This window comes from Drosophila guanche, unplaced genomic scaffold (genome assembly GCF_900245975.1).
Source record: "Drosophila guanche unplaced genomic scaffold, DGUA_6, whole genome shotgun sequence".
Lineage (NCBI taxonomy): Eukaryota > Metazoa > Arthropoda > Insecta > Diptera > Drosophilidae > Drosophila > Drosophila guanche.
In genome coordinates, this window is record NW_022995748.1 from 7,299,991 (window position 1) to 7,323,999 (window position 24,009).

General features: G+C 43.8%; 3 protein-coding genes across 4 annotated transcripts; 1 reads left to right on the plus strand and 2 right to left on the minus strand.

The window, feature by feature from the left end:
- The first annotated feature begins 6,832 nt into the window (after positions 1 to 6,832).
- Positions 6,833 to 16,412, plus strand: LOC117584610 (voltage-dependent calcium channel subunit alpha-2/delta-3). The gene is made up of 11 exons (XM_034273625.1): positions 6,833 to 7,638; positions 11,894 to 13,223; positions 13,283 to 13,459; positions 13,519 to 13,596; positions 13,662 to 14,038; positions 14,096 to 14,247; positions 14,304 to 14,809; positions 14,867 to 15,109; positions 15,183 to 15,276; positions 15,338 to 15,762; positions 15,824 to 16,412. Exons 1-11 carry the CDS (start codon positions 7,463 to 7,465, stop codon positions 15,932 to 15,934), a joined length of 3,669 nt encoding a protein of 1,222 aa, XP_034129516.1. The 5' UTR covers positions 6,833 to 7,462; the 3' UTR covers positions 15,935 to 16,412.
- Positions 10,313 to 20,992, minus strand: LOC117584612 (DNA mismatch repair protein spellchecker 1). Of its 2 annotated transcripts, XM_034273627.1 has the most exons (8): positions 20,842 to 20,992; positions 20,735 to 20,784; positions 19,904 to 20,682; positions 18,759 to 19,846; positions 18,459 to 18,691; positions 17,823 to 18,401; positions 14,342 to 14,343; positions 10,313 to 10,323 (listed from the first exon to the last, which is right to left on the minus strand). In XM_034273627.1, the coding sequence occupies exons 1-6, from the start codon at positions 20,888 to 20,890 to the stop codon at positions 17,847 to 17,849; spliced, it is 2,754 nt and encodes a 917-aa protein (XP_034129518.1). In that variant the 5' UTR covers positions 20,891 to 20,992; the 3' UTR covers positions 10,313 to 10,323; positions 14,342 to 14,343; positions 17,823 to 17,846. The 2 variants fall into 2 exon arrangements, with proteins under 2 accessions (XP_034129518.1, XP_034129517.1); XM_034273626.1 differs by lacking the exons at positions 10,313 to 10,323; positions 14,342 to 14,343 and having other exon boundaries at positions 17,400 to 18,401.
- A 75-nt stretch (positions 20,993 to 21,067) lies between these two features.
- Positions 21,068 to 23,173, minus strand: LOC117584614 (polypeptide N-acetylgalactosaminyltransferase 35A). Its single transcript, XM_034273629.1, has one exon. It carries the CDS (start codon positions 23,064 to 23,066, stop codon positions 21,201 to 21,203), a length of 1,866 nt encoding a protein of 621 aa, XP_034129520.1. The 5' UTR covers positions 23,067 to 23,173; the 3' UTR covers positions 21,068 to 21,200.
- Between the last annotated feature and the right edge of the window lie 836 nt (positions 23,174 to 24,009).

Genomic DNA, 24,009 nt, shown 5'->3' on the forward strand with positions numbered 1-24,009 from the left:
TCCTTCTTCCATTGTTTACACTTTAATTAGGTGCACAATGGCAATGGAATCTCGACACTTGTCGACCTCGCCTCTGATTCTTCCTCTCTCGAAAGAGTCGTCATCGTCGTCGTCTTTGTCGCCGTGCAAATGTCAGGTGTCCCTTTTGCTATCGGCGTCTGCCGTCAGTCATTAGTGTAATGAGGCAATGGATGTGACATTATCCAAAGTTCGTGTAAAGATGTTCGTTTAAGGAACAAAGAAAAGTTCGCTGAGCTTTTCTTTTAGCTAATTAAGATGGCACATTTTTGCAAGGCACACGGAAATTCATCTGGGCCTCTTTTTCATTTGTTTTTTTTTTTAATGAAGCTTGATTGAATTAGGATATCGAAAATTGGCTCTACTCTGCCGCACATGTGAACCTTAACCTTAGCGATTTTGGCACAATTTTTCATCAAAAGCTTATCCAATCGGCAGTGACCTTTACAGCCTGAACTGCCCCCTTAAACCTCAAACTCGAGCTAATCAAACATTCCATTAATTTTCAGTGGAGCAACATTTTAAAGGTCAAGTCGTTAGCATGACCGACTAACATGAATTGCTATTGAGAAAAAACCTAGGACTTTTTTGCTGTATAGTTTATAAGCCAACTACAAGTTAACGTTTTTTCGATGGCAAAACTTTAGCAAAACAAAAACCGAATAGATTTTTCGCATGTCGTGGGAAGACGAAGCGTCTGAATCTCATAAATCATACGGCGCCCATCATCAGTCAACGATACAATGGACGTGTCCTCCGAAAACGTGGGCAAGTGGAACAACGCCTGACACGGTGACGGGATGCAATGGATGGCTGTAAGAAATGTAAGCAGAGAGAGAGAGAGCCCAGGAGCTGCTCCTGGTAGCTACTGGTTCCTCTGCAGCTGTCTGTCATCGTCACGAGCAACAAGGTTAAATGCTGCGGAGCTGCCTCTAGGAGCGCGCTCCTCCAGTGAGTGTCAACGTCTTGTCCCCTGAATGTCAGTATGAAGCTGTCAAAGGAAATTAATTAAAGACCCTCGTGTTGCGTGAATGAGTGACGAGGAAAGAGCACGAGGAAACCATCGAATTGGGGCAGGGCAGTCAAATCTCATTAGGGTGTGCAAATAGCCTTTAGGCAACATGCTCGAATTGAGTTAAATATCTGGTCGGAGACTAATTTGCGGTTCATTGAATTTAATTTAGCCGTAATTGAGCTCGTGAATCTCTTGTGCAACAAAGGCAATTATCGATTTGCTTCAGCGCCGCTCTATTCATAGCTCAGTGGCGTTGAAACAATTTTCATAAAGCTCAGCGAAACCCGAAACCAAAACAATTTGCAGAGTTTGGAAACCCCATTAAATGTGAGAAACATGGAGGCGCTGCAGAGATCCTTCCCACTACCAGTTTCTGTGGCAAATCTTTTTGTTTTCGCTGACTTTCAAAGGCGGAACAAATTAATTGAACATGACCGGACCAAGACTTTCCACTGAAAACATAAATTAAGCAAAGTGCCTAGCCGGAAAGAAAATCCACCGAAAGCTCTCTCGCCTAATTAAAACGGGGCGGCAAGAAAAATGACTCGGGCCTGAACTCTGGCCGTATTAAGGAGGAAATCGGTTGAGCCGGCCCTTAAACAATGTCACAAACAGATTTTCGGTTTTGCCAGGACAAATCCAATGAAAGCTGTGTGCCCCAGAAATTGCGGATGGGCATTCTCTTAGATTGTTTTGACATTATAAAATTGACAGAAAGTGCTTGGAAAGGCTTCAAGTTTGACAAACTACAGATTCCATAATACATACATTTGTACATACATTGAAGCTTTATATATAAAAAAGAAATTAAATGAACTTCACATATGTTTACATAGTAGACATATTCCTGATGCCGGCTGATGCAGTGTTTGAGGAAGTTTACTTTTTAAAGTTCGACAAAATTTAACGCTTTGGACCAAACCACTTTCTCTAATTAACTGATGGGTTTAAATTTATTTAAAGAATTATGAGCTCTTCTTCATTACTCTTGTTTAAAGAATACTTAAAAATTGTTTTTTTCCTAAAGCTTTGTTTCTTTTTTCACATAACTTAAGTATCTTACAACTGGTCGTAATGAAGTTGCCATTTTAAAAACCTGATGATTGCGTCTATAAATTATACCCAAACTTTGTGTGGTTTTAATTTATCATATAGTAATTCAAGGTTCTGTGAGCAATAATGATGTATACAAAATATTGCGCTCATATTAGTTTCTTTTGCAATGTCGAACACCCAAAAATCACATCTAATTAGCGGTTTTTCGATGTGGCAGCGAAAACCACAAATGCCACATAACTCCACAATTCCAAAGGCCAGCACGTGCGAGAGATTTGGCCTTTTAGGGCAAATAATGACAGAGAATTACTAATTAGCAGAATGTGTGAATAAATTAATTGAAAATCAGCTGAGAACGTAGTAATGGGTTATATATATTCGCTCCTGCATTGTGCAATCCGACATTAAAGCGACAAATTAATGTATACAGAGAAGCCAAAAACGAATGTGTCAGTTTCGTTGTCATTGTGGGTAGAGGAGCGGAGAGAAGAGATGGGGTAAAGGCCTCGACACGTACAGGACCATAACTCACAGAGAAACAAGAGCCCATGAAACGAGCGCCAGTTCATAAATTATGGTACTACATGTCCACTTTCCGGCCAGAACGACTTTGACACTCGATTTGCAGTTAGCAGTAACAGGGTAAAAGCGACGTAACAGCAGCATCCGGGCGTAATTAATGGACATATCATGCTCGCGTTTTTTGTTTGCCATGAATTTGCGTGTTCATTGGGCTTTTGTCACGCTCAGCGTAATTGAGAAACAATTAAAGGAAAACCAAAATTCAAATGAGCCATCGAGTAATTAAATCAAAACCAAAATTCGAATAAGCTCTTAAGTAAACTCCACTAAAGCTTTTTGAGCCCTTTTAACGCTCTCATTTGTTCAACTTTGTCGACAGTGCACTGTATGGAGCGCAGAGCACACAAAACAGAGGACAGAGGACGTACATAAAACATACAAAACTCGAAAATGGCGAACACGACAACTACATTATGGATTATTTTGAAACATTTCAACTTGTTCGAACTCTTCACACGCTAGGGATGCCGGGTATTTCCGCTCACTGAGCACAAAACTTATACAGATACTGCCTCACGTACGTTTACAATTTTGGGTAAAGGACTTGCGGTCAAAATGAAATGATGCTGATGGGCTATTGGACTATAAAACGTAGCCAGCCAACTGTGAAAAAACAAGACTGAATGGGAGAACACAGGAGTAAACGAGGCACAAACTCAGGGTGGAGACAGCTTAAAGCCCATATCTAAAAAGTGTGCTACACAGCTTGAACGGATTAGGAAAAATCCTAAATGAATTATTCAAGACCCTTCAGACGCTGAAAATTGCTGTAACTTTATACATACTCGTACATGCAACATATTCGATATCAATTCGGGTATTTAGGTATATAAGTATTGATATTTAATACGGAATTGAATGTACAAATTATGAATTGATTTTGGAAAATATTGCCTCTGGCTTATTCAGTTAAATTCTGCGTACAAAATAATTCGATTATAATTAATGTTGCACCATCATTTATCCAATTCCATATTTTTTATTCACTCATAAACATTTGTATAATAAAACGTTCCTTCTCGTGCCATTTCACATTTAATGTATTATAGATAGCTCCATTTGCTTCTATTACAAAGAATGCAATAAACATATGAAACATTCACAAGGCTGCTGCCAAAAATTGTGTGCACCATTATTGACAGAAGTGATAAAAAAATATGTATAAAGGGCATGGAAAAAATGGTCGTGCAATTGGCGCCAATCCAAACAGCAAAATGGAAATGACAACTGACACTGGTGTCAACCTATTTTTCCGAACTTATTTTTGCTTCGTCTCTGCCTACTTCCTCAAACTGTTGGTGTTGCATTGGTGACCATAGTCAAGAGCAACGAAAAAAATAGGTTGGCTCCCATGAAGTTGGTGGGGCATTGGGTGATACAGGGTGCAATAGTTTTTTCAAATACAATTATTATACCTTAAATATATACATACCTGATTCGCACAATTCAACTAAATAAGTATTTCTTATGACTTTATTTAAATAATTCGAGCCCCTTTAAAGAAACAAGTCTTGCGAACCCAACCAATAACCATGTCACTGTAGCACCCTGTCCCAAGTTCAGTGACGAGGCTTCTCCTTCTTATATATTTTTTGTTTTCGCTTTCGTTTTATGTCACTTTCTTGATAATCAATTCTCTGTTGTTTTTTTTTATTTGTAGCAAAAAGAGAAAAGAAGAAACTGAAAGTTGATGTTGCAAAATATTGTCAAAGCAATTGCCCCCAGGGGTATTCGCCTCCGCCTTCCGAAGAGTTGGCAAAAAAGTTTTCAATTGCAAAAAAGTATATTATATGCGTCGTGGCGTTCGACTCGATTGGTCTTCATTTGTCTATTTGTAATATAAAAAACATTTCCATGAGCTGTGAAGAGTTCGCTGGTAGGCATTGCTTCAGCAGCTCTCCAGAAAATGACACACATTTCGGCTGCTCATAATTGCATGCAAATGAAATGCGCTTTGCCAGCATTCTGCGGTCTTTCACTGTCTGGCTTTCCGCACACTTTAACCGTCGAAAAAGGTGGGCACACAAACAGCTGTGGGACGTGACACCGGCAGCGCAGTGAGCACACACGGTTCTGCCATCTTTCTTTTTCATCCGGAAAATGTGTGTGCTACAGCTGCCACAATTATGGGCATTATCATGCCCCACAGTGGTGCTGTTGCTGTTGCTGTTTCTGGCGCTGGGACTGCGCCTTGGGTGGGTTGGCTGCCCTCAAAAGTATGCTCATCATTTAACCTACCTGCAGTATGACGAGCAAACCTGAAATGCCACTAAAAACTTTTTTCATTCGTCCCTTTGTCGCGGCGCAGGCAACCGCACTCCAAGAGTGTCCTTCATCATGTGCTCCTCTAGTTGTTATGCATACCTCGTGCTTGTACATGGGTACTTGGGCACAGAATACAGAATTCGTATTGACTTAAACCATACTCACAAGGCAGTTGTAAGGGAAAAGAGGTCGTTGCTGGAGCAGTACACATATTTCGATCTGGCAATGCATTGCCATTTCTTTTCTTCATATTTTCTTCAGAATAAATCTACGTAACGGGTATTTTCTAGTCGCAATGTACGACGTTTGCCTCCTACTTTGTATTTTCTCTTTTTTTGTAAAAGTAAAACGTTGTTGAGTTCATTAAAAATTTGACTAAGTGCGTTGTCATCATCATCATGGCATGGCAAAGCCGGCGAGGGCGGGCAGGCATCAACTCTTGTGGGCATGATTCTGGGCATGACTCTGGCTCCTCATAACCGTCAGAGCGACTATGAGGCTATACATATGTGTGATGATACTTGGCTTCCTGCACGTCCTTGATGTCTTGATGTCCTGATGTCCCCATGTCTCGGTGTCCCGGTGTCCTGCGTGGGTGAAGGCATGAGTTTGTTGGGGGCACAGTAGCCGTGTGCGGTAGGCGCACTTGAACTTTGTCGTTCTGTTTCTATTTCGTGTGTGTGCGTATGCGGAAAATGGTTTGGTTTTTTTTGTTTCGGGTTTTGCCCACTGAAATTGGATTTTCTTGCTAAACGCACACAGAATGTCTGAACGGGGATTATGCCCAGATGATAGTCCCCCATAGTCTGTTTGTGCCACATGAAATATTCAGGCTGCATATGGCTGGGGCAGAGAGCAATTAAGTCGGCATCCTGGGACGTACTGTATTAGTCTCGAGATTTGAATGCAATGGATGGGAGTGTCGATTTCGAATTGATTTATCATCAGAAATTTATTTATGTATCAAGAATGCGGCTCGAAGCGAGTTGTAAATTCGAACAGTTCTTTTTCCAAATTTATGCATATTGTATAGGAAGTTATTAAATAATAAAAAACTAATAATAAATAAATATTTGTATGGCTGCACCGCTCATAGATCGATGCACATTTTTGTTCCTTTTTCTCGAGTTTACTGTATTATATACAGGGATCCAGGGTCGGTTCCTGTTCATGAACACCAATAAGTGTTCTTCATCAAATCTATGGATCAATAACAAATATTTTGTGATTGTAATACAAAATTTAAAATTGTCATTCAAACACACTACACTTTTCTCTTCTGGAAAATGTTCCCATAAACTAGAAACATTTTTAACCATTACCATTACTAAATGGTTTGATTAGATGGCAGCTCAAAATATAATTAACTTCTGAGTAATATTCTGATCGAAACTTCTGGGTCTTCTATAAAGGGATTTCTCAACCTTTAACAAAAGAACATATATAAAATTACTCATAAATACTACACACATGAAACACAAATCTCGACAGACATCAGAGGCATGATTAATGCTATTCCCAAACATTCCGAACAGTGTCGGAACTCTTGCAGTTCTCTTCCACAGAGATGCCTCTTTACAAAAGTAAGAACGGGAAAAAAACCGCTCCTTCTCTCTGTTGTGAATATGCGGCACAAAAGGGAATCCGAGGAAAACTCAATGGATTCCCTTGTGGTAAAATCAATAGATAAAGGAAAGGCCAACGGTAACAGCTGTTCCGGAAAAGCGGGCGGCGCCAAAATGTAAACATGGCAGAGAAAAGCAGCCGAGGAGAGCGACTAAAAATAGGACACCAAAGAGCGCCACATAGAAGAGAGACTAAGCGAGAGAGAGGAAGCGAAAGAGATTCTAACAATTCTCGCTTTCAGGCGCTATTTCCACAATTTTCAGTCATTCGCAGCTCTTCAACGTCGGCGGTTCGTGGCTCGGAAAACGCGGAAGACCCCCGACTCGGGACCCACACACACTCACACCCGAACACACGTACACACACATACACACAAAGGCGGTGACAGTGTGCTCCATATGTGTAATCAAAAAGCGTTCGGAGCCCCGCACTAAGAGCAAAGCGTTTATATATAGAAAATTTCCTACGCACAGCTGAGGAAAACTAAAATACGAAAATAAATTACGAGAATCACATTCACGTCCACTTTGGCCGACCCGAAATGAAAAGTTACATTTTCCTTTGTGGTGTTTACGTGGCCAGCGAGTGTACGCAATAATCACGGTTATTGTTATTATTATTTTCAGTACGCATACGCCCAGCGTGTCGTTGGTCGTTCGGTTTGTGGTGAATGTAAAGAGTGAGAAGAAAAAAGAAAAGCAAGAAAGAAAGAAAATCCCATCGCTGCTGGCGTCGCTGTCGGCGCTGCGACTCCACCCAAAATTGTATATCAATTTTGAGGGGTTCTCCCGGTGCGGTGCGGTTAGCACCCCGTCGATGCCATAGTGTCCAGTTCTATATACATATATCCAATCCCAGCGAGAATCGTCGTAGCGAAACAACAAGGAAAATGCGAGAAAAATGTTTGGTTTATGCGAAAAGTTGATGACACATTTTGCTGTCATTTTGACCGCATTTCTCGTCTCCCAGCCGCTGTTGTTGTTGCTGATTTGCGGGCCGCCAGCGACGACGCCGCATGGCGGCGGTTCCACCTTATCCTCGTCCATCTTGGTGCAGGCCTCAGCAGCGGATGAAGCGTAAGTTTCCCCCTTAAAACCTACTCGAACGCGTGGTTCGACACGCATACCCGCACGTATCCCTTGTAGGGGGCTTTTGAAAACAAGTCAATTATGGGGCGTTTTTCCATCATCATCGTCTTTGTCGCTGATGTTACTCGCTTCCCCCCTACTCGGGCCCTGCTCCTGCCGCTCCCTGTGGCCATCTTCGTCTCGTTTTCGATGTCGCTCGTTAATTTTTCGTACATTTTATGCTAATTTTGTTTGGCAGCCGCCAGCTCCCTCTGGCATTTTCTTTACAGAAATTCCCTGTAGGCATTAAGTGGGCTTATTGGGCTGTGGGTGCCCTGTGGGGATCGCATAATATTTTCTTATCTTCGCAGATTATTTTCTCATCAATTCCCAATAATGTTGTATCTTAAGACTTTGAGTAATTTTACACACATTGAACAACAACCGACTAGATGCTAGATGCATTTTACGGTTCTCTCAACCGACTTTAATCGACATAGAACCCGCACATTTCATTCTGTCTATGTAATTCATGCCAATTGGATTTCACTTCAAACGAAAATCAAATTATTTTGGGCAGACTACATTGAAATTAGTCCATTAAAATTAGCATTCACTTCATGACCACTGACTTTATTGGATTTGGTATTAAATATGTTGCTTGCTTAGTTAAGCATTCAATTTGTGTGCGGATAGCATTCAGTTTGAGTAGATATTGCTTTAAATTGAGTCATCCATAAATGTATCCTATGTGTATCGCCACATTGTGCAAAAGGCTTTGAAATATCTCTGAAACATTCTCTATCTATACTTGTGGTAAACAAAAACTCAGTTATTTATTCTTTGAATAAAATGGGTCAGAACAATAGGCAATGGAAACTGAAATCCTTTTGTTGGAGCATTTCCCCGCTGGCTTTTGATTTTATTTTAGCTTTATATTTATTTGAAATGCAGCACACGCCAAAAATTGTTAGTGCATACATCTTTTTAGGAATTTCCTTTCTTAGCTCAATGAGATTGGAATCAAATAAACCGAGATAAAAACCCGTAATCCATTTAAATAACCGTCACCAAAGCCTTATGTAAAAGTCTTCATGTGCTTCATGGCTGCAATTTGATGGAAAATCCTCACAAACCCCAAATAAATATTTAATCACATCTTGAGTTTATGACTTTTCAGTTTTATGACCACTAGATTTCCCCCGAGGTATTTCAAGAGTCGAACCTCAAGCACGTTCTGTCGGTCATTTCGCATTGCGTGCTTAAGCATTTTGTCTTTTGTTTCGAGCGTTTTTTCTCCTTTTCATTCTGCGTGCATGTGTGCGTCAGCATTTTGTCTACCTTTACTCATTCCCGCCGTCTCACTTTTGGTCTCCGAGATGGTTGCTTTGGGGGTCGAGACGCTTCGCATTTTGTTTTGGGCCCCAACTTTTCATAAAGTCACATAAAGAAATTATTTGTCTGACATGGGGAACGACGCAGACATGTAGAATGGTAGAACCAGCGACGCCTATTTACGCCTAATGAATACTTTATTGGACATTTGTTGGGACCGCTAAACATCATGCCCAAAGTTGTGCAATTAATTTAAGTAACCAGACGGTGGACATTTTTGTATTTGTTTGTTTGCCTCCATTGAAAATGTTTGTGTTGCGAGTTAGTGAGCAAACAAGCAGATAATCATAATTTTAATTAGATAAAGGGTTCATAAGTTTATTCCCAAATAATATCTGAATATAATATATATTTTGTATACTGATTTCAAAGCCAAGCTATGACAATTAATGGGAAGAAGACTATTTTCTTATCATGAAATATTTAATACACATTTTTTCACTATATTTCATGTGCAAATCAATATTTCCTGTAAATATATTTTGTTGAAAAACTTCGAATGGGAACAGAGGTTTGTTTTACAGTAGAATCTCACATTCTACTGGACACACAACTATCAAAATTGTTGTTAATGAAATGTACCTTAAACATTCCTAAACAGTTTTAGACTTTCAATTTTTTGTCACATGTTTTTTGTGTCGAAGATATTCAAATTAATCGATTATTAATAGGCACTGAATTCGCACTCATTTATGATATCATTTATATTTTAGTTTCAAATATTTAGTCATATTTTATATGGAAGATTGTTTTAGTAATACTTGCATCAGAGTACAAACGTCAGAGAATCACACTCATACAAAATTATTGAGCAAACATTCAGCGAAATTATAAATAAATGTTCAGTTAATATCTTTTATATCGAATATACAAAAATTTGTATTAATACAAATTTCCTTAGATCTAAGTGGAAAAGAAAACAAAAAAGCAAAGATGGGTAAAAAAAAACTATGCGACTGACTCATAAAACTGTCGCAAGGCCACTCAATTTCGAATTAAGTAAAAGTCCAATTAGTAGTCTACATCAAAGGGAAATGAAAATGAAATGTTTTTGACCAAATTAGCGGTACTAAATAGCCACACAATGTTGGCCTGGAGAGGGAGCGCAAAGCCAAAAGACTTTTAATGTTCCCATTACACAGAATATTTAATAGAGAGGCGGGACTCTTGCCGCAATGCCAGGCATTAATAGAATATGGCCATTTGTACGCCAGGGAGCAGCAAAAAAAATCAATTTAAAATGTAAAACAATGTTGAAAATGTGTTTGGCAAAGCCGCAACAGGAAAATGCTCACCCGCCTACAATATATATTCATCAGCAGTGATATCTCTTTAGGAGGAAAACTAAAATGAAAATCGCCCCCCCCCCAGTGGGTTCTTCTTGGCATTGAATTCCTATTTTTTCAACTCGAACACGACAAATTTAAATTAATCTCCATCTAAAAGTACTTAATATTGTTAGAGGAATATTTAGAAATTCGTGGGAATAGTCTGTTGACCGCTGTCGTACTTCTATTTGGCTCCTAGGCGAACCGGGACTGAATTATAGCTTCAACTCATCCTTGTTGTTGTTGTTGACAGGCACTGATAACAAGAGCCATCTAAAACAATGACAAACAAGATATGAGTACGAGTACGGTCAAGCTCAAAGCGATGTTGCCAAATTAATTGAACAATTCCAGGACGCAATAAAACCCAGAGAGGTATCATCCATTTTCCACTAGAAACAGACGCCACAAACAAATGCCAGACCAGACCATACGCCGGGGCTGTCCCGTTTTCGAGGGTGCGTGTGTGCATGTGCGGTGCGGAATAACTGTGTCAAAGGCAACGGTCGCGTCGGCGACAGAAGTGAAATGAAAATGGCCGAAGCAGCGCCGCCGGCAGCGTTGGCACCATCAATGCCCCAACAAAGAGCGCACCCCCCGCCGCCATACAAATTGGGGAGTAAGAGAAAAATCGCATAGTGCAGTCATGCGCAGGCCACCACAATCCATCAAATGTTTATAATAATTGCTGAACTTACACTTGAAGAGTGGGTTAGGCTAATGTGATCAGCGAATGCGCTGCAAAGGTTAACTATTTTTAGTCACGAATTGACTTCCATTCGAAAGTAATGGCAATCCGTGATACTCAGAAAACTGCTGATTGAATTAGAGGAAAATTTTGATTTTAATATAATTAAAGGTTGGAAATTTGATAATCTATTTTAATGGTCAAGCTGCTATGCAAAATAATTGAGCTATAAGGAAAGATAATGATAAATGATAATATTTTAAATTAATTAATGATTTCAAACGTGCAAATACAGTGTTTAAAAACGTCAAAGATACCTGTTAAACACACGCCTCTGATTATTGTAATTAACTCCAACACCTAGAAAGCGCACAAGCATTTCTGAGTAATTAATTAATTGTTTTCTTTTTGGTTACCCTAAGTTATGGAATTTTAGCTAAAGAATCTTAGCACCATAGTTTAAGAGACAGAAAGAGATAATGTGTGTTGTTGCTGGTAAGAGAAAATAAAGAGAATGCAAAGAGAAAGAGAAAAAGTGCGCGCGCAGGCACTTGTTGATTTCTCATCACAGACACACACACAGACGTACACCATGCACAGCTGATTGTGGTGGGAACGCTGGCGTCGCTGCTCAGGGTGCGTCTCTTTTTGAGAACACACCTTCTTGCTTGTCCCACAAACATCTTGCCGCTCCCACACGCTTCCTCCCTCGCCTGACGAACCGCTGACAAACGTGTGAGCTAATTGAATTAGTGGAGGAGCTCGGACAGGTGGTTGACATTTTTGCGACTTTTTGTGTGGACAGTGTAGAGTGGCCAGATTTCTAAATCGTTTTCCTCTCGTTTCGTTGCAGCGTGGGCAAATGGGCCACAAAGTTTGGGGATGAGCTGTTTCTGCTGGCGCAGAAAATCACCAAATCGCAGGAGATCAAGGAGAAGTACAAGGAGTACAATGCCCGTGTAGAGCTGAAGAATGGCACCGAGCTGATCCAGTCAATTACGGCCAATGTGGGCAAGATGCTGGCACGAAAAATGGACGCAGTGCGCTGCATACAGGAGAAAGCGGAGAGCGTCTATGAGAACTTCGAGTTCAATCTCACCTATGCGGAGGCTAACTACACCTACTTCTCCAGCAAGTACTCGACGTTCAACGGGAACAGTTCCGAGGAGCTGGAGCCGAATGAGGCCGAGTTTGCGTGGATGTACCGCGAGATGGAGCTCAATCCGGACACGCACTTCTACAACACGCCCGTGGACACGGAGCACAGTTCGGTGCATGTGCCCTCCAACGTGTGGGATCGCTCGAAGCGTGTTCTAAAGACCATCATGTGGTCAGAGCAGCTGGACGAGGTCTTTCGGCAGAACTATCAATCGGATCCGGCACTCTCCTGGCAGTACTTTGGCTCCGACACGGGCATACTGCGTCACTATCCCGCCTCTCAATGGACAGATCCGCACCCCAATCGCCTGGACGCCGACACCTACGACTGTCGCAAGCGATCCTGGTACATTGAGACGGCTACGTGCTCGAAGGACATTGTCATCCTACTGGACCACTCCGGCTCGATGACGGGCTTCCGAAATCACGTGGCCAAGTTCACCATACGCAGCATCCTTGACACATTCTCCAACAATGATTTCTTTACGATCTTCAACTACTCCGCCGGCGTTGATGATATCATACCCTGCTTCAATGGCGCCCTTGTACAGGCCACGCCCGAGAACATTGAGGTGTTCAACGAAGCCATTGCCAATCTACCGGACCCGGAGGGCTATGCGAATCTCACACTCGCCTACGAGAAGGCCTTCCAGCTGCTGCACACCTACTACGAGAAGCGGCACTGCAGCGCGAACTCCACCTGCAATCAGGCCATAATGCTGGTCACCGACGGCGTGGCCGGCAACACCACCGAAGTTTTCCAGAAGTACAACTGGGGGAACGGCGAGAATGGCACCTCCCACATGAACGTGCGAATATTCACGTACCTTCTGGGCAAGGAAGTGACGAAGGTGCGCGAGATACAGTGGATGGCTTGCCTGAATCGTGGCTACTACTCGCATGTTCAGTCGCTGGACGAGGTGCACGAGGAGGTGCTCAAATACGTCGATGTCATAGCTACGCCCTTGGTGCTGCAAAATGAACAGCATCCGCCCACCTGGACACACGCCTTTACAGACAAAACGGTGAGCAGACAGACAGACATTCTTTTCCCCTAAATAAATTGTAACAATCTCTGCTTTAGTATGATCCAAAGACCTCGGATGATCGACGGCCCCGCCTCATGATAGCGGTGGGAGTGCCCGCCTTTGACCGCTTCTATCGCCACGAGAACAGCACCAATCGAAGGGCACGTCTGTTGGGTGTGGCGGGTACAGATGTGCCCGTGGAGGACATAGACAAGCTGACGCTACCCTACAAGGTGAGTCCTCGAGCAGTGCAAATCGAACGTAAGCTAATGCTGCCCCCGATCCTTTTTAGCTTGGCGTCAACGGGTACTCGTTTGTAGTGTCCAACAATGGATATGTTCTGCTGCATCCCGATCTGCGGCCCCTTGGGGTGAGTATAAGGCAAACCAACTACTCACAGTGCTGGCTGTAATATCTCTTCTCTGCACCTTGCAGACGAATGGCAAAATGAATCCCAACTACAACAGCATCGACTTCACCGAGGTGGAACATCTCTTCGAGGATCAGAGTCCACGCGAGCCGGGTGAATCGATTCTGAAGATACGCAGCGCTATGGTGCGCCATGAGGCCAAGGAGTTCAAGGACATCTCGGTGAAATTCCACTACGACAAGATGCGACGCGTGTCGGAAGAGATGCAGGACTACTTCTTTGCCCCGCTGCCCAATACACCGTTTACATTGGGCATTGTGATGCCCAGCGAGTATGGCAAGACGTGGATCAAGGTCGGCGAAGAGGTGCTCAAGAACATACACATGAAGGTCAATATATCGGACTTTTTCATCGGGGAGAATTGGAAAGTTCATCCAGACTGGTGGGTAGAGCCATTTCCCATTCAAAGTACTCCTTAAATATATGCTCCCCCCCTTAGGGTCTACTGCAAGTATCACTATCTGGAGGGCCATGAGTTCAAGACACCCGAGGCGGAGTTGCGAGAGTTTCTGGGCAAGATGGTCAAGGGCAAGTGGAAGTGGGCGGAGCAATATGCCGAGGACGAGTCCGACTGGGATGACAAAGATGATTGTAAGTATTCCTTTCACCCAACTCAATCCCCAATCCTCATCTATGCCCATCCCCAGTGAACTGCGGCCGCAAGACCCTCGGCGATGATGCCTACTACTGCAACAAGGAGCTGGTGCATCTTCTCATCTTCGACGCCAAGGTGACAAACTCCAGCTATGGCGAGTGGAAGTTTGAGAGCGAGGAGGAGCGCCAGCTAATCACTCGCTTCGGTGCCACTCTGCGTTTCGTGGCCACAATGAGCGGTCTGACCCGCTGGCAATTCATCTTTGGAGAGGTGGAGGTGGACACCGATCGGGAGTTCGGCGACTATCATACAACAGCCATCGATGAGACCTGGTACAAGAGCGCAATTCTGCAGCATCACGAGGATCGCACGGAGAGCTTCGTTTACTCCGTGAAGCACTACAACGATCCAATGGAGGACAGCGACCTCAAGGTGACCGCCTCGCATGCCATCTTCCCGCGCGATGGTGGCAAGGAGGCGCCCGCGTGCGTCGTTGGCTTTCAGTTCTCCCACGCTCGCATGTGGGAGCGATTCTTCAGCATCACCGCTGTGGATAACGTGAGCCCGAGGCAAGCAATGAGATCGGTCCAACATTATAATCTTCTCTTTTCATAGTGCAACCATTGCCTGCCCATCTGCACCGATGACGATGTGGATTGTGTGGTCATCGACAATAACGCATACATTGTGATTGGCCAGAATATGAACACCACAGGAAAGTTCTTTGGCGAGTTTCATGGTGATGTTATGGCTGCCATGGTGGAGAAGGGCATTTTCCAGGCCATCGAGGTGTACGACTACCAGGTGCAGTGCAAGGAGGAGCCAAAGACAAACAGCGATGGACACAGCCTGCTGCATGTATGTCGTAGAAGATTTCTCCTTGCGGTATTTGCTTCACAATTCCTTTTCTTTTCGTTTCTTTTCTTTTTAGCCCCTGCGCCTGCTGAGTCTGGGCTGGAAGTGGCTGGTGGCACGGCTCTTCTTTCAGTACCAGAGAATCCAATGGTGGGTGGATGGAGCGCCCTGTAAGTGATAAATTAGTTAGATTTTCTTTGCCTTCACAATAGAAAATGTATTAATTTTTAGTCATGGAATATACGGACGATATTGAGGACGAATACGTGGCCGTGGGGGAGAGTAATTCAGGCGGAGCTGCCAAGCCGAAAGAAGATAGCGATGATGACGATGCGCTGTTCCAGGAACCCGAACCGGATCCCATCTATCATCCCTGCGACATGCGTTCCACGCTCTACGCCCTCCAGCCCGCTGCCCTGATAGGCATCAATGACTTTGTCGAGGTCCCATCAACGCGTCCGTTTCTGGTCAAGAAAATACCCAACTCCAATCTGCTGCTGGTCGTGGTCAATGTCCTGATGCCGTCACGTAGTGTGCGGCTCACAACCGAGCCGCAGCCAATATTGGAATACAGCAAGGAGTTTCCCTGCTACAAGCTCAATATGAGCTTCTACGAGCGGCGACGCATCGAAGAGTGTTACACAGAACACGAGAATGTGAGTGCATAGTTGTAGTACTCATTACCTTTTTAAACTCTAATCTGTGCCTCATCCTTAGGAGGAACTGTACACCTATTGCGGCAATGCCTCGCGGCTGGTTCTGACGCTCCAGCTGCTGCCGCTGACCATAATTTTGATGTTTTACTTGACGCGCTGCTTTATGCGTTAAATTATATATACAACTATATACAATTCTGTATATGTACCATAAGATTTGTTGATTATAATTACATATACGAGAATATTATTTTTTGTTTCCTATAGATTATAAACTATTCTGTAGTCAAATTCTAGTCGAATGTTTAACAAGCAAAACCAATCCAAAACTGGCACAATCTTTGGAACTAAACCACTTTTAGCGAGAGCAATTTCAACTTTTAGACTTACAAACTACGCCAAAGATTATGAAACTGGTCTTACTTTATAGATATATATTGATGGAAAAATGCTGGAAGTGCATAAAGCATAAAGAAATTAATTTAAAACCAAAAGAAGACCCAAGACCGTCAGTTTCATAGAATGTTAGAAGGTTAAGTTTTTATATAAATAACGCCTCTAGCTAAAGACCCCACGTTTCATTGACTATTTTGATAGTTTATTATGGTACAACCTATGCCAAATATTAACAAAAGAAAACCAAAACAAACGAGAAGGAAAACCAATTATGTAAGCAAAACGAAAATAATTCTAACGACAATTATTTTTGTAATTTTATAAAACTTAGTTGATTTTTATAAAGATACAAATTTATGAAAATGCATAATATTACAAGTGGAAAAAACCAAAAAAAAAAAAAAAAGAAAGAGAATGCACACGAGAGCCATAAACACTCACACTTGTTAAGAATATTATAAATATTTCGTCCCCTTTTGTCCCAACCGAAGAAAGAAGAAGTCTTGAGGAAATTTATTAGCTTTTCTGTATACAATCAAAATGGATTTATACACAATTAAATACGAGTATACACAAATGGGCTATAACCAATTACAAATTATATGAACTATGGTTTAAGTGTTTACATGGCAGCAAAAACTATGTTTTTCCCCAGTTTTTTTGTACTGTTCAATTGTGTATCGTATTGTGTACTTTTATTAAATGTAACGAACAGAGTTAACAGTGAGAGCGCGCACACACAGATTGATAGCACCCCGAATAGGACCACCTGCAGAGTACGAGTATGCAATACTTGTTCCCCAATCCAATCATTCAATGATAAGTTTGTTCATTGTTCTTTTGTCTGGCTTTAAACTTTGTCAAGCAGCAGCAGTTACATACACACAAAGACAGAGAGGCGAAACGAAATGAATACCAAAAACCTAATTGCCTTTGTATCGTATTTCGAATGTGGAAACATTTCATGAACTTTATGAATTTATGCATAGAAAACTGAAAAAAAAAAACAAAATCCCGTAGTCGAATGTTAAACGAAAAAAAGTAACAAACTAAATTAGGAATTATTTTCAAGGAAATGAAATCAAAAAGGGGGACGCGTCCTCGAAGCGTAGAAGAAAGGATACATTGAAAAAGTAAACAGTTAACTATTAAATGTAATTTTTTAAACAAACCAAATTACTAATACAATATTTATTTTTTGGAGTGTTTAAACGTTGTAAAATGTATAAAATTATTACGAAACTAATTCTATTTATAATGGTATACGTGGAAAACAAAAACATATTGTAATACGAGTATTCATCTCTATTCTCTTTGAGTTTATCGCTCTTCTTAATCACTAAACTTTTCAAATTCGACACGTATACACATTGTACAAGAAAATGTCCACTGAAACTGAAAATGATAAAAACAATTTTAAATTTCCTTAGCAATATAAATGCATAGAGACGTTCGTGCGAAATTCACGAACTTTTGATGTTTAAAACAAAAAGCGGTTTAAAACTGACAACAAAAAAAAGATGTACACAAAAACCATGAAAAATATTGAAGGAAAAAGAACATACAACTAATAAGTAAATAAAAAAGACCAATAAATGTTTAAATATTGAAATGGGACGTTGCTCTTCCTGCACTGTGTTTTGAAATTCAAAGTAATACTGCACCATCGCTGTATCTTAGCCAACCGTCTAGGCCTTAGCCTCACTGGAGGCCAGCACAGACTTGAAGTAGTCGCTGTCCAGTTGCTTTATATCCTGCGTAAACTGTGTTACCAGCTGGGTGAGGTCCTCCACATTTATTTCCGTATTGTTGCCAGCCGTCGAGAGCTGCTGTATGGCAACCTGAATCTTCTCGAGCAATGCCTTATCCTCCTTGTTCTGTTTGTCGGCATGCTCGTCCTCAAATTCATTGTATATCTGCTCGGCATTCTGCACCACATCCTCGGGGAAGTTTGCCAGTCGAGCCACCTGAATACCGAAGCTCTTCTCCATCACACCAGGACGCACCTGATATAGCAGCGTAAAGTTTTCGGCGTCGGCCACTGCCGCCATGTGACAGTTTTTCACTGTCTGCAGAGTCTCGGCCAGCTTGGTAATCTCATGGAAGTGGGTGGCAAAGAGCGTGAAGCATTTGGTTTCCTTGGCCAAATGCTCGGCAATTGACCAGGCTATGCCGCAACCCTCATAGGTGGATGTGCCGCGTCCCAACTCGTCGATAATGACCAAGGATTTGTCCGTTGCAGTCTGAGAAGAAAGAAAATCCATCAACATCTTATAAAGATCCACTGCTCCTCTACTTACCCTTATAATACCAGAAGTCTCAATCATCTCCACCATGAAAGTACTTAATCCCTTTATAATATTATCGCTGGCACCCACACGACCCAGAATCGAGTCCACCATGCTGATGGTGGCCATGCTGCAAGGCACAAAGGCACCAACATGGGCCATCAGCACGGCAGTTCCAACGGATCGAATGTATGTGCTCTTGCCGCCCATGTTGGGGCCTGTGATGATGAACATGTTGCAATTATCTAAATGAAGCAGAAGAGAGATGCATTCAAACGTTTCCCTATATTAGTATAAATGATTGCATCTTACCCTTTTGAAAGTCCACACTGTTGACTATGAAGCTAACATTTTCCTGCAGCTCCAGGCAGGGATGTCGCACATCGTTGAGAACCAGCTGGCCAGCTCCTTCTGCTAGCATTTTGGGACGGACATAGGGAGTGGGAGCACTGCGGGCGGCGATAGCAAAGCTGACCAAACAGTCCAGCTGGGCCAGCTCGTTGTTGAGAGAGGTCAAGGGTGCAGCATACCCAACAGCCACCTGTATGATCTCCTCAACGATGGATTGCTGCTGCTCCTCGTACCGACTGTGGCAGCTGGCAAACTCTTCGGCATAGCTCTCCAGCTTGTCGGAGGTAAAGCGCACGCCGCCCTTTATCACATCTACGATGCGATAATTCTTATTCTTGCGTAGAACAGAGTCATCCTTCAGGGTGATGCGGAAATGGTAGCCCAACTTGGCCACATTCTCCAACTTGACCTGCTGCTTGCCGTCCAGATCAAGTTCATCGTTGCACTTTGACTGCAGGCGCTGCATTTTCTCGTACAACTCGTTCATGGTCTGCTGGACTTCCATAAGGCGGCTGTCAAAGGAGGATTTTACCAGGTACTCTCCCCTTTCGATTGCCTCAAAGTCAACCACTTGCTCGACCATCTGCTTGAGCCCCGTGAGATCCTCTAGAAAACCTTTGAAGGGCGAGCAAATCACACTCTCGACCGTCGAGTTCTCTAGTCCAAGCAGAACCTGCACAATTTTGGGTGTTCTCAATATGACCTGATAGATGCGAAACAGATCCTGCAACGTGGCCTTGCGACGCATCAGTTTCTTGGTCAGCATCAGAATGTCTGGAATGCGCTTTAGATAATCCAAGCTGAGGGTCTCGAGTGTATCTGACGACTCCAGCAGACACTCGACAATGTTGTGACGGTCGTTTAGGATCTCCTGGCTGCGCAGTGGTTGCTTCACCCACTTGCCCATTAGTCGGTGACCCTGTGGTGTTCTACACTGATCCAGAACACCCAAAATGCTCTGCCAGCGGTACGAGGGCATGGACGGATGAGTACCCGGCTTGGGTATAATGTTTAAAGCGCTCACAGCAGCCGAATCTAAATGGACAAATCTGGAATAAAAGTGAATGTTAATGAAAGTGGACAGCGAACTCTTGTAATAAACTCACCGCTTTAGATCTAGTTGCTTGATTTCGTAGTGTCCCAGGTTGCCAGCATCGTTGACCAAGTCCAAGTACTTTATGGCCACCTTGAGGGATTCAGAGGCCAGCTGCATTTGCAGCTCCTTTAGCCCGGTGGCATCCTCTTGCTGGCCTTTGGCGAATCGCAACAAACGATTCAGGTCCTGCAAGAGATCGTTGGCGCTGCTCTTTTTCGGCACAGTGATCATCACTCCGTTCCGCTCCAACAGAGCTTTGACGGGTACATATTCCCCTTCCACTGAGGGCAGTAGGCACTCTTTCGGTCCCAAGAGCACAACAGTTGCCTCCAGCTCCGTGAAGAAGTCGTCGTCGAGAAACTCGAGCAATTGGAACTGGCAATCATTTTGCTCCACACTAGCCACGCCCACGCGTCGCTGGGTTCCACCTTCGAGTTTGACCTGAAGCGAGATCATGTTGTTGCCCACCAAGACCTCCTTGTTGGCAAACAAGATGTCCTCGAATTGCAGCAGGTTTCCCGGCGACCCGCGGTACTCCAGTTGCCATTCATTACGCTTGATGTAGACCTCAACGCGCAAGTTCTTCACCAGGAGCAGCTCGCGCACTGCCAACTCAAAGTTACTCTTGGACAGGGACACGAACTGCAGGGTCTCCTTGTCGTCGGGCAGCAGGGCACCTATAAACGCGGTCGACTTGTAGACAATCTTGGACACCAGCTCGCAGTCATCGCTGCCATGGACCGTATAGCAGTCAGAATGATCGAAAAAGCGAACTGTGGTTCTGGGTTTCTGTGAAACACAAGCTAGAATGGTTGTCCTCTTGGATCGGGCAGAGACTTACCTCGCCAAGCTTGGCATGGTACTTGATGAAATTTCGGCGTGCATTTGTGTCTATTCAAAAAAAAATGTTTCTCAGTTGCGTTTTAATGTTAACGGATTTCTGCTTACCCATGTGCAGCGTTGGCTCCCGCCGGCTTTCAGTGGCTTTGGCTTGCATGGCTTTTAAATTTTATAGTTTATGTTTTAAACAATTGACAATATTTCGCGCCTGTTTTTTACTAAAATGCGAATATCAGCTGTTCGCTATCGCAAATAACGCTGCTATGCGATATTCGGTACGAGTAGTGGGCTGTTAAGCGCAAGCTGTTACTTAACACAGTGCTGTTAAGTTCCATTAAAATGTTTAAATTCGTTTTTTTTTATTATTATTAAAGTTCATGCAAAAATACTGGCTATTTAAACATAATAAACTTGGCACCTAAACAGTTATCAGTCTAATATTGAATTGCAGCTGCAAAGCCGTCCGCTTACAGCGCTTTGTCCGCCTTTTCCGACTTCTCCGCGTCCTTTTTCTGCTGGACAATGTCCCAGGCGCCTCCAATGCCTGCCGACTTCGAGCACAGGTCCAGACTAATGAGGGCGCCCACCTCCGTAGTCGCTGCTCGGAGGCACGTGCCCTTAGCCATATTGTATACGGGACTGTTGGAGTTGCGCGTGTGGCGCCACTGCTGGTCTCCCAGCATCTCGTGGCATTTATTGACGACCACCTGGGCATCGCCCGAGGCCTCCAGGCACAGCAGCTTGTCCAGTATGATCTCCGACTTTTCTGTCTCATACCACAGTTGGTTGGGCGTGCGTCGACAGGGCTGGAGCTGCAGGGAGCTGCCCTTCTTCCAGAATCCCTTCACCTTGGGTGCCACCACGGACGCGCAGAGTTCCGTGCCTGCCAGTCGCAGCAGGTAGGAGTCAATGTAGTTGCGTTTCCTCGAGTGCCATGGCTGGAAGACGGGACCGGAGGCTGACTTCTTTGGCTCCTCGCCTGGTATGTGAAGCTCCGGATAGACGTTCCGAAGGTACCACTCAAAGTCTCGACACTGGAGGCGCTCCCGCAGTTTCAGCCTATCGCTTATGTCTCCATAATCGTAATCCTTTGGCACCTTCTCGTGCTTCACATAGAAATCCTTGTACTTGTCCATCCAGACGTAGGCCAGTCGCAAGGAGTTCTTTAGCATGGTGTTGGCCCCATCTGGCGCAGTGTAGGGACGACGTTTCCGAAAGATGTGGCCCACACGGGAGCAGGGCACAATCTTGATGGCCCCGCCACACTGCCACACGCGGAAGGAGATCTCTATGTTCTCGCCGCCCCATATATCCATGGCCATGTCGTACTCGCCAATGTCCTGAAAGTATAGCCGATTTACGGCAAACAATCCGCCAGCCATGGTGGGCGAGCGGAAAGGGCCACGGAAGTCCTCCGGCACCTTGAGCGTTCCCTCGGGCAGGTTCTCCCACCGGAAGTGCAAGCCCCAGTTGAATCCTCCGCGCACCAGCGGACTCGGGGTGTATTCGAAGGTGTCAGCGTTGATCAGGTCGATGACTGGAACGGCCAGTGTGGCGTTCTCCGCCTTAATGAGGCGCAACAGCGGCTCCAGCCACTGACGGTTCACCTCGATGTGCGAATCCAAGAAGACCAAGACATCTCCGATGGCCTCTCTTGCGCCAATCACACGAGAGCGGATCAGGCCCTCCCGCTTGTTGTTCTTCACGTACCTCAGATTGTCGTACTTGAGTCGGGCGCGGAGGTCGCCGTGCAGATGGAACTCCAGCTCTGGCAGATCGCTATGGTCATCGACGAGGACAATCTCCTTAAGCAGATAGCTGGGCGTGCGCTCTAAGACGGTCTTAATGGACCGCATCAGGGTCATTTTGTGCTCGTTATAGAAGCACATAATGACAGAGGCTCGCGGCAGTTTCTCCGCCTCGCTGGTCTCGCTCCTGTCGCAGACCTTATGCCGCGTGTCCGGAATCTCTCGATATAGCCCAATATTATTGGATACCAGAGCATTGAAGGCATGATGCTTATATCCAATATCCCGGATGTACTTGTCCTGCTTGTTGCGCACCACTCCCAGGAGCTCCAATGGTTCGGGGGCATCCGCTGCGGCAGCTGTGGAGGAGTTGAAAGAGCTGGGAGTGCAGCCACTCGTGACCCTTGCCTGGTAGCTCAACTCAGCTCTGGGAGTGGTATTTGTTTTGTTGAACCTCCAGCCAGCCGTGTGTATGGAACTATTCAGGTTGTGGCTATAGAGAAGGAGAGCCAGGATCCACACAGCGGCTATTAGCATTGTGCCCAAGGTGCAGGACTTGCAGAGTAGCCGTTTGATTTGCATCATAGGTCGAGATTCGTTTACGTAGCCCGTTTTGGACACTATTTCGTCATTGTGAGTTTTGTGAATAAATTAATGCTAATTTGCATAGAAACATCGATAGCAGCGATGCTATTTTTAGATGCATCGATATTTTTGCCATTATATCGTATCAATTATATCGAAATGAACATTTATTATTGCCACATGCAATAACTGTATTGCAGTCTTGATTTCAAAGGAAGGCTAGTGCCATTATAAGTGAAATATGATAACTTATAAGTATTTTCATTGTTTCTAAAAATCATCGAACACATATGCACAAAGTGTGCTGTAGAGCGCGCCTTTTAGGAGTCAATACAGTTCAAATTCGTTCGCTCGTTTCTTTGTCCGTTTAACGCACCTGCGTTCGAAAAGGCCGAAACTGCTGCTACCGTGCTTATCTTATGTACAAAATACCGTTGACGCAGCTCCTGGGTTAACAGCCTTTTACATTCAGCCAGCATACTGTAGTGACCATACAGACACATATGTACATATGCATGTGTATGTATGTATGATGCGCATGATAACGCACTTCTGCTTTCATACAAAATTTGAATTCATCAACCGATCATCAAGTATTTATGTTTTTCTCTTCCCATCAAAGCATGCTTTTCCCATAAGGCATCACTGATTTAGAAGTTAGGCAGTTTGCAAAGTGATACTACTCATATGCCATTTGGTTTTAAGCTTCAGATGACAAGGGTCATAATTTTCGTTTCACAAAGTACGGAACAATCTGAAAAGGGGACATTTTTTTTTCAATTATTTCTGAGAAAACTTTGGTAAGCAATGAAGCCTCTTGCGCAAACAAATTTTGTACTTCTTTTCATTCTTCTTTATCATGCCTCCACTCCAGGGCTCGCAATATAATGGCAAATTCAACGGGTGCCAGGTGGAGGATGATGCATACCGTTGGCTGGCCACC

What these genes read in the sequence shown, in the direction of transcription:
- LOC117584610 (XM_034273625.1), top strand. Translation starts at nt 7,463, where the DNA reads ATGTTTGGTTTATGCGAAAAGTTGATGACACATTTTGCTGTCATTTTG. An exon ending in GCCTCAGCAGCGGATGAAGC is followed by an intron (nt 7,639 to 11,893) that starts GTAAGTTTCCCC and finishes GTTTCGTTGCAG; the next exon opens with CGTGGGCAAATGGGCCACAA. An exon ending in ACGCCTTTACAGACAAAACG is followed by an intron (nt 13,224 to 13,282) that starts GTGAGCAGACAG and finishes TCTCTGCTTTAG; the next exon opens with TATGATCCAAAGACCTCGGA.
- LOC117584612 (XM_034273627.1), bottom strand. Translation starts at nt 20,890, where the DNA reads ATGCAAGCCAAAGCCACTGAAAGCCGGCGGGAGCCAACGCTGCACATG. An exon ending in AAGCAACTAGATCTAAAGCG is followed by an intron (nt 19,847 to 19,903) that starts GTGAGTTTATTA and finishes CTTTTATTCCAG; the next exon opens with ATTTGTCCATTTAGATTCGG. An exon ending in CAGTGTGGACTTTCAAAAGG is followed by an intron (nt 18,692 to 18,758) that starts GTAAGATGCAAT and finishes TGCTTCATTTAG; the next exon opens with ATAATTGCAACATGTTCATC.
- LOC117584614 (XM_034273629.1), bottom strand. Translation starts at nt 23,066, where the DNA reads ATGATGCAAATCAAACGGCTACTCTGCAAGTCCTGCACCTTGGGCACA.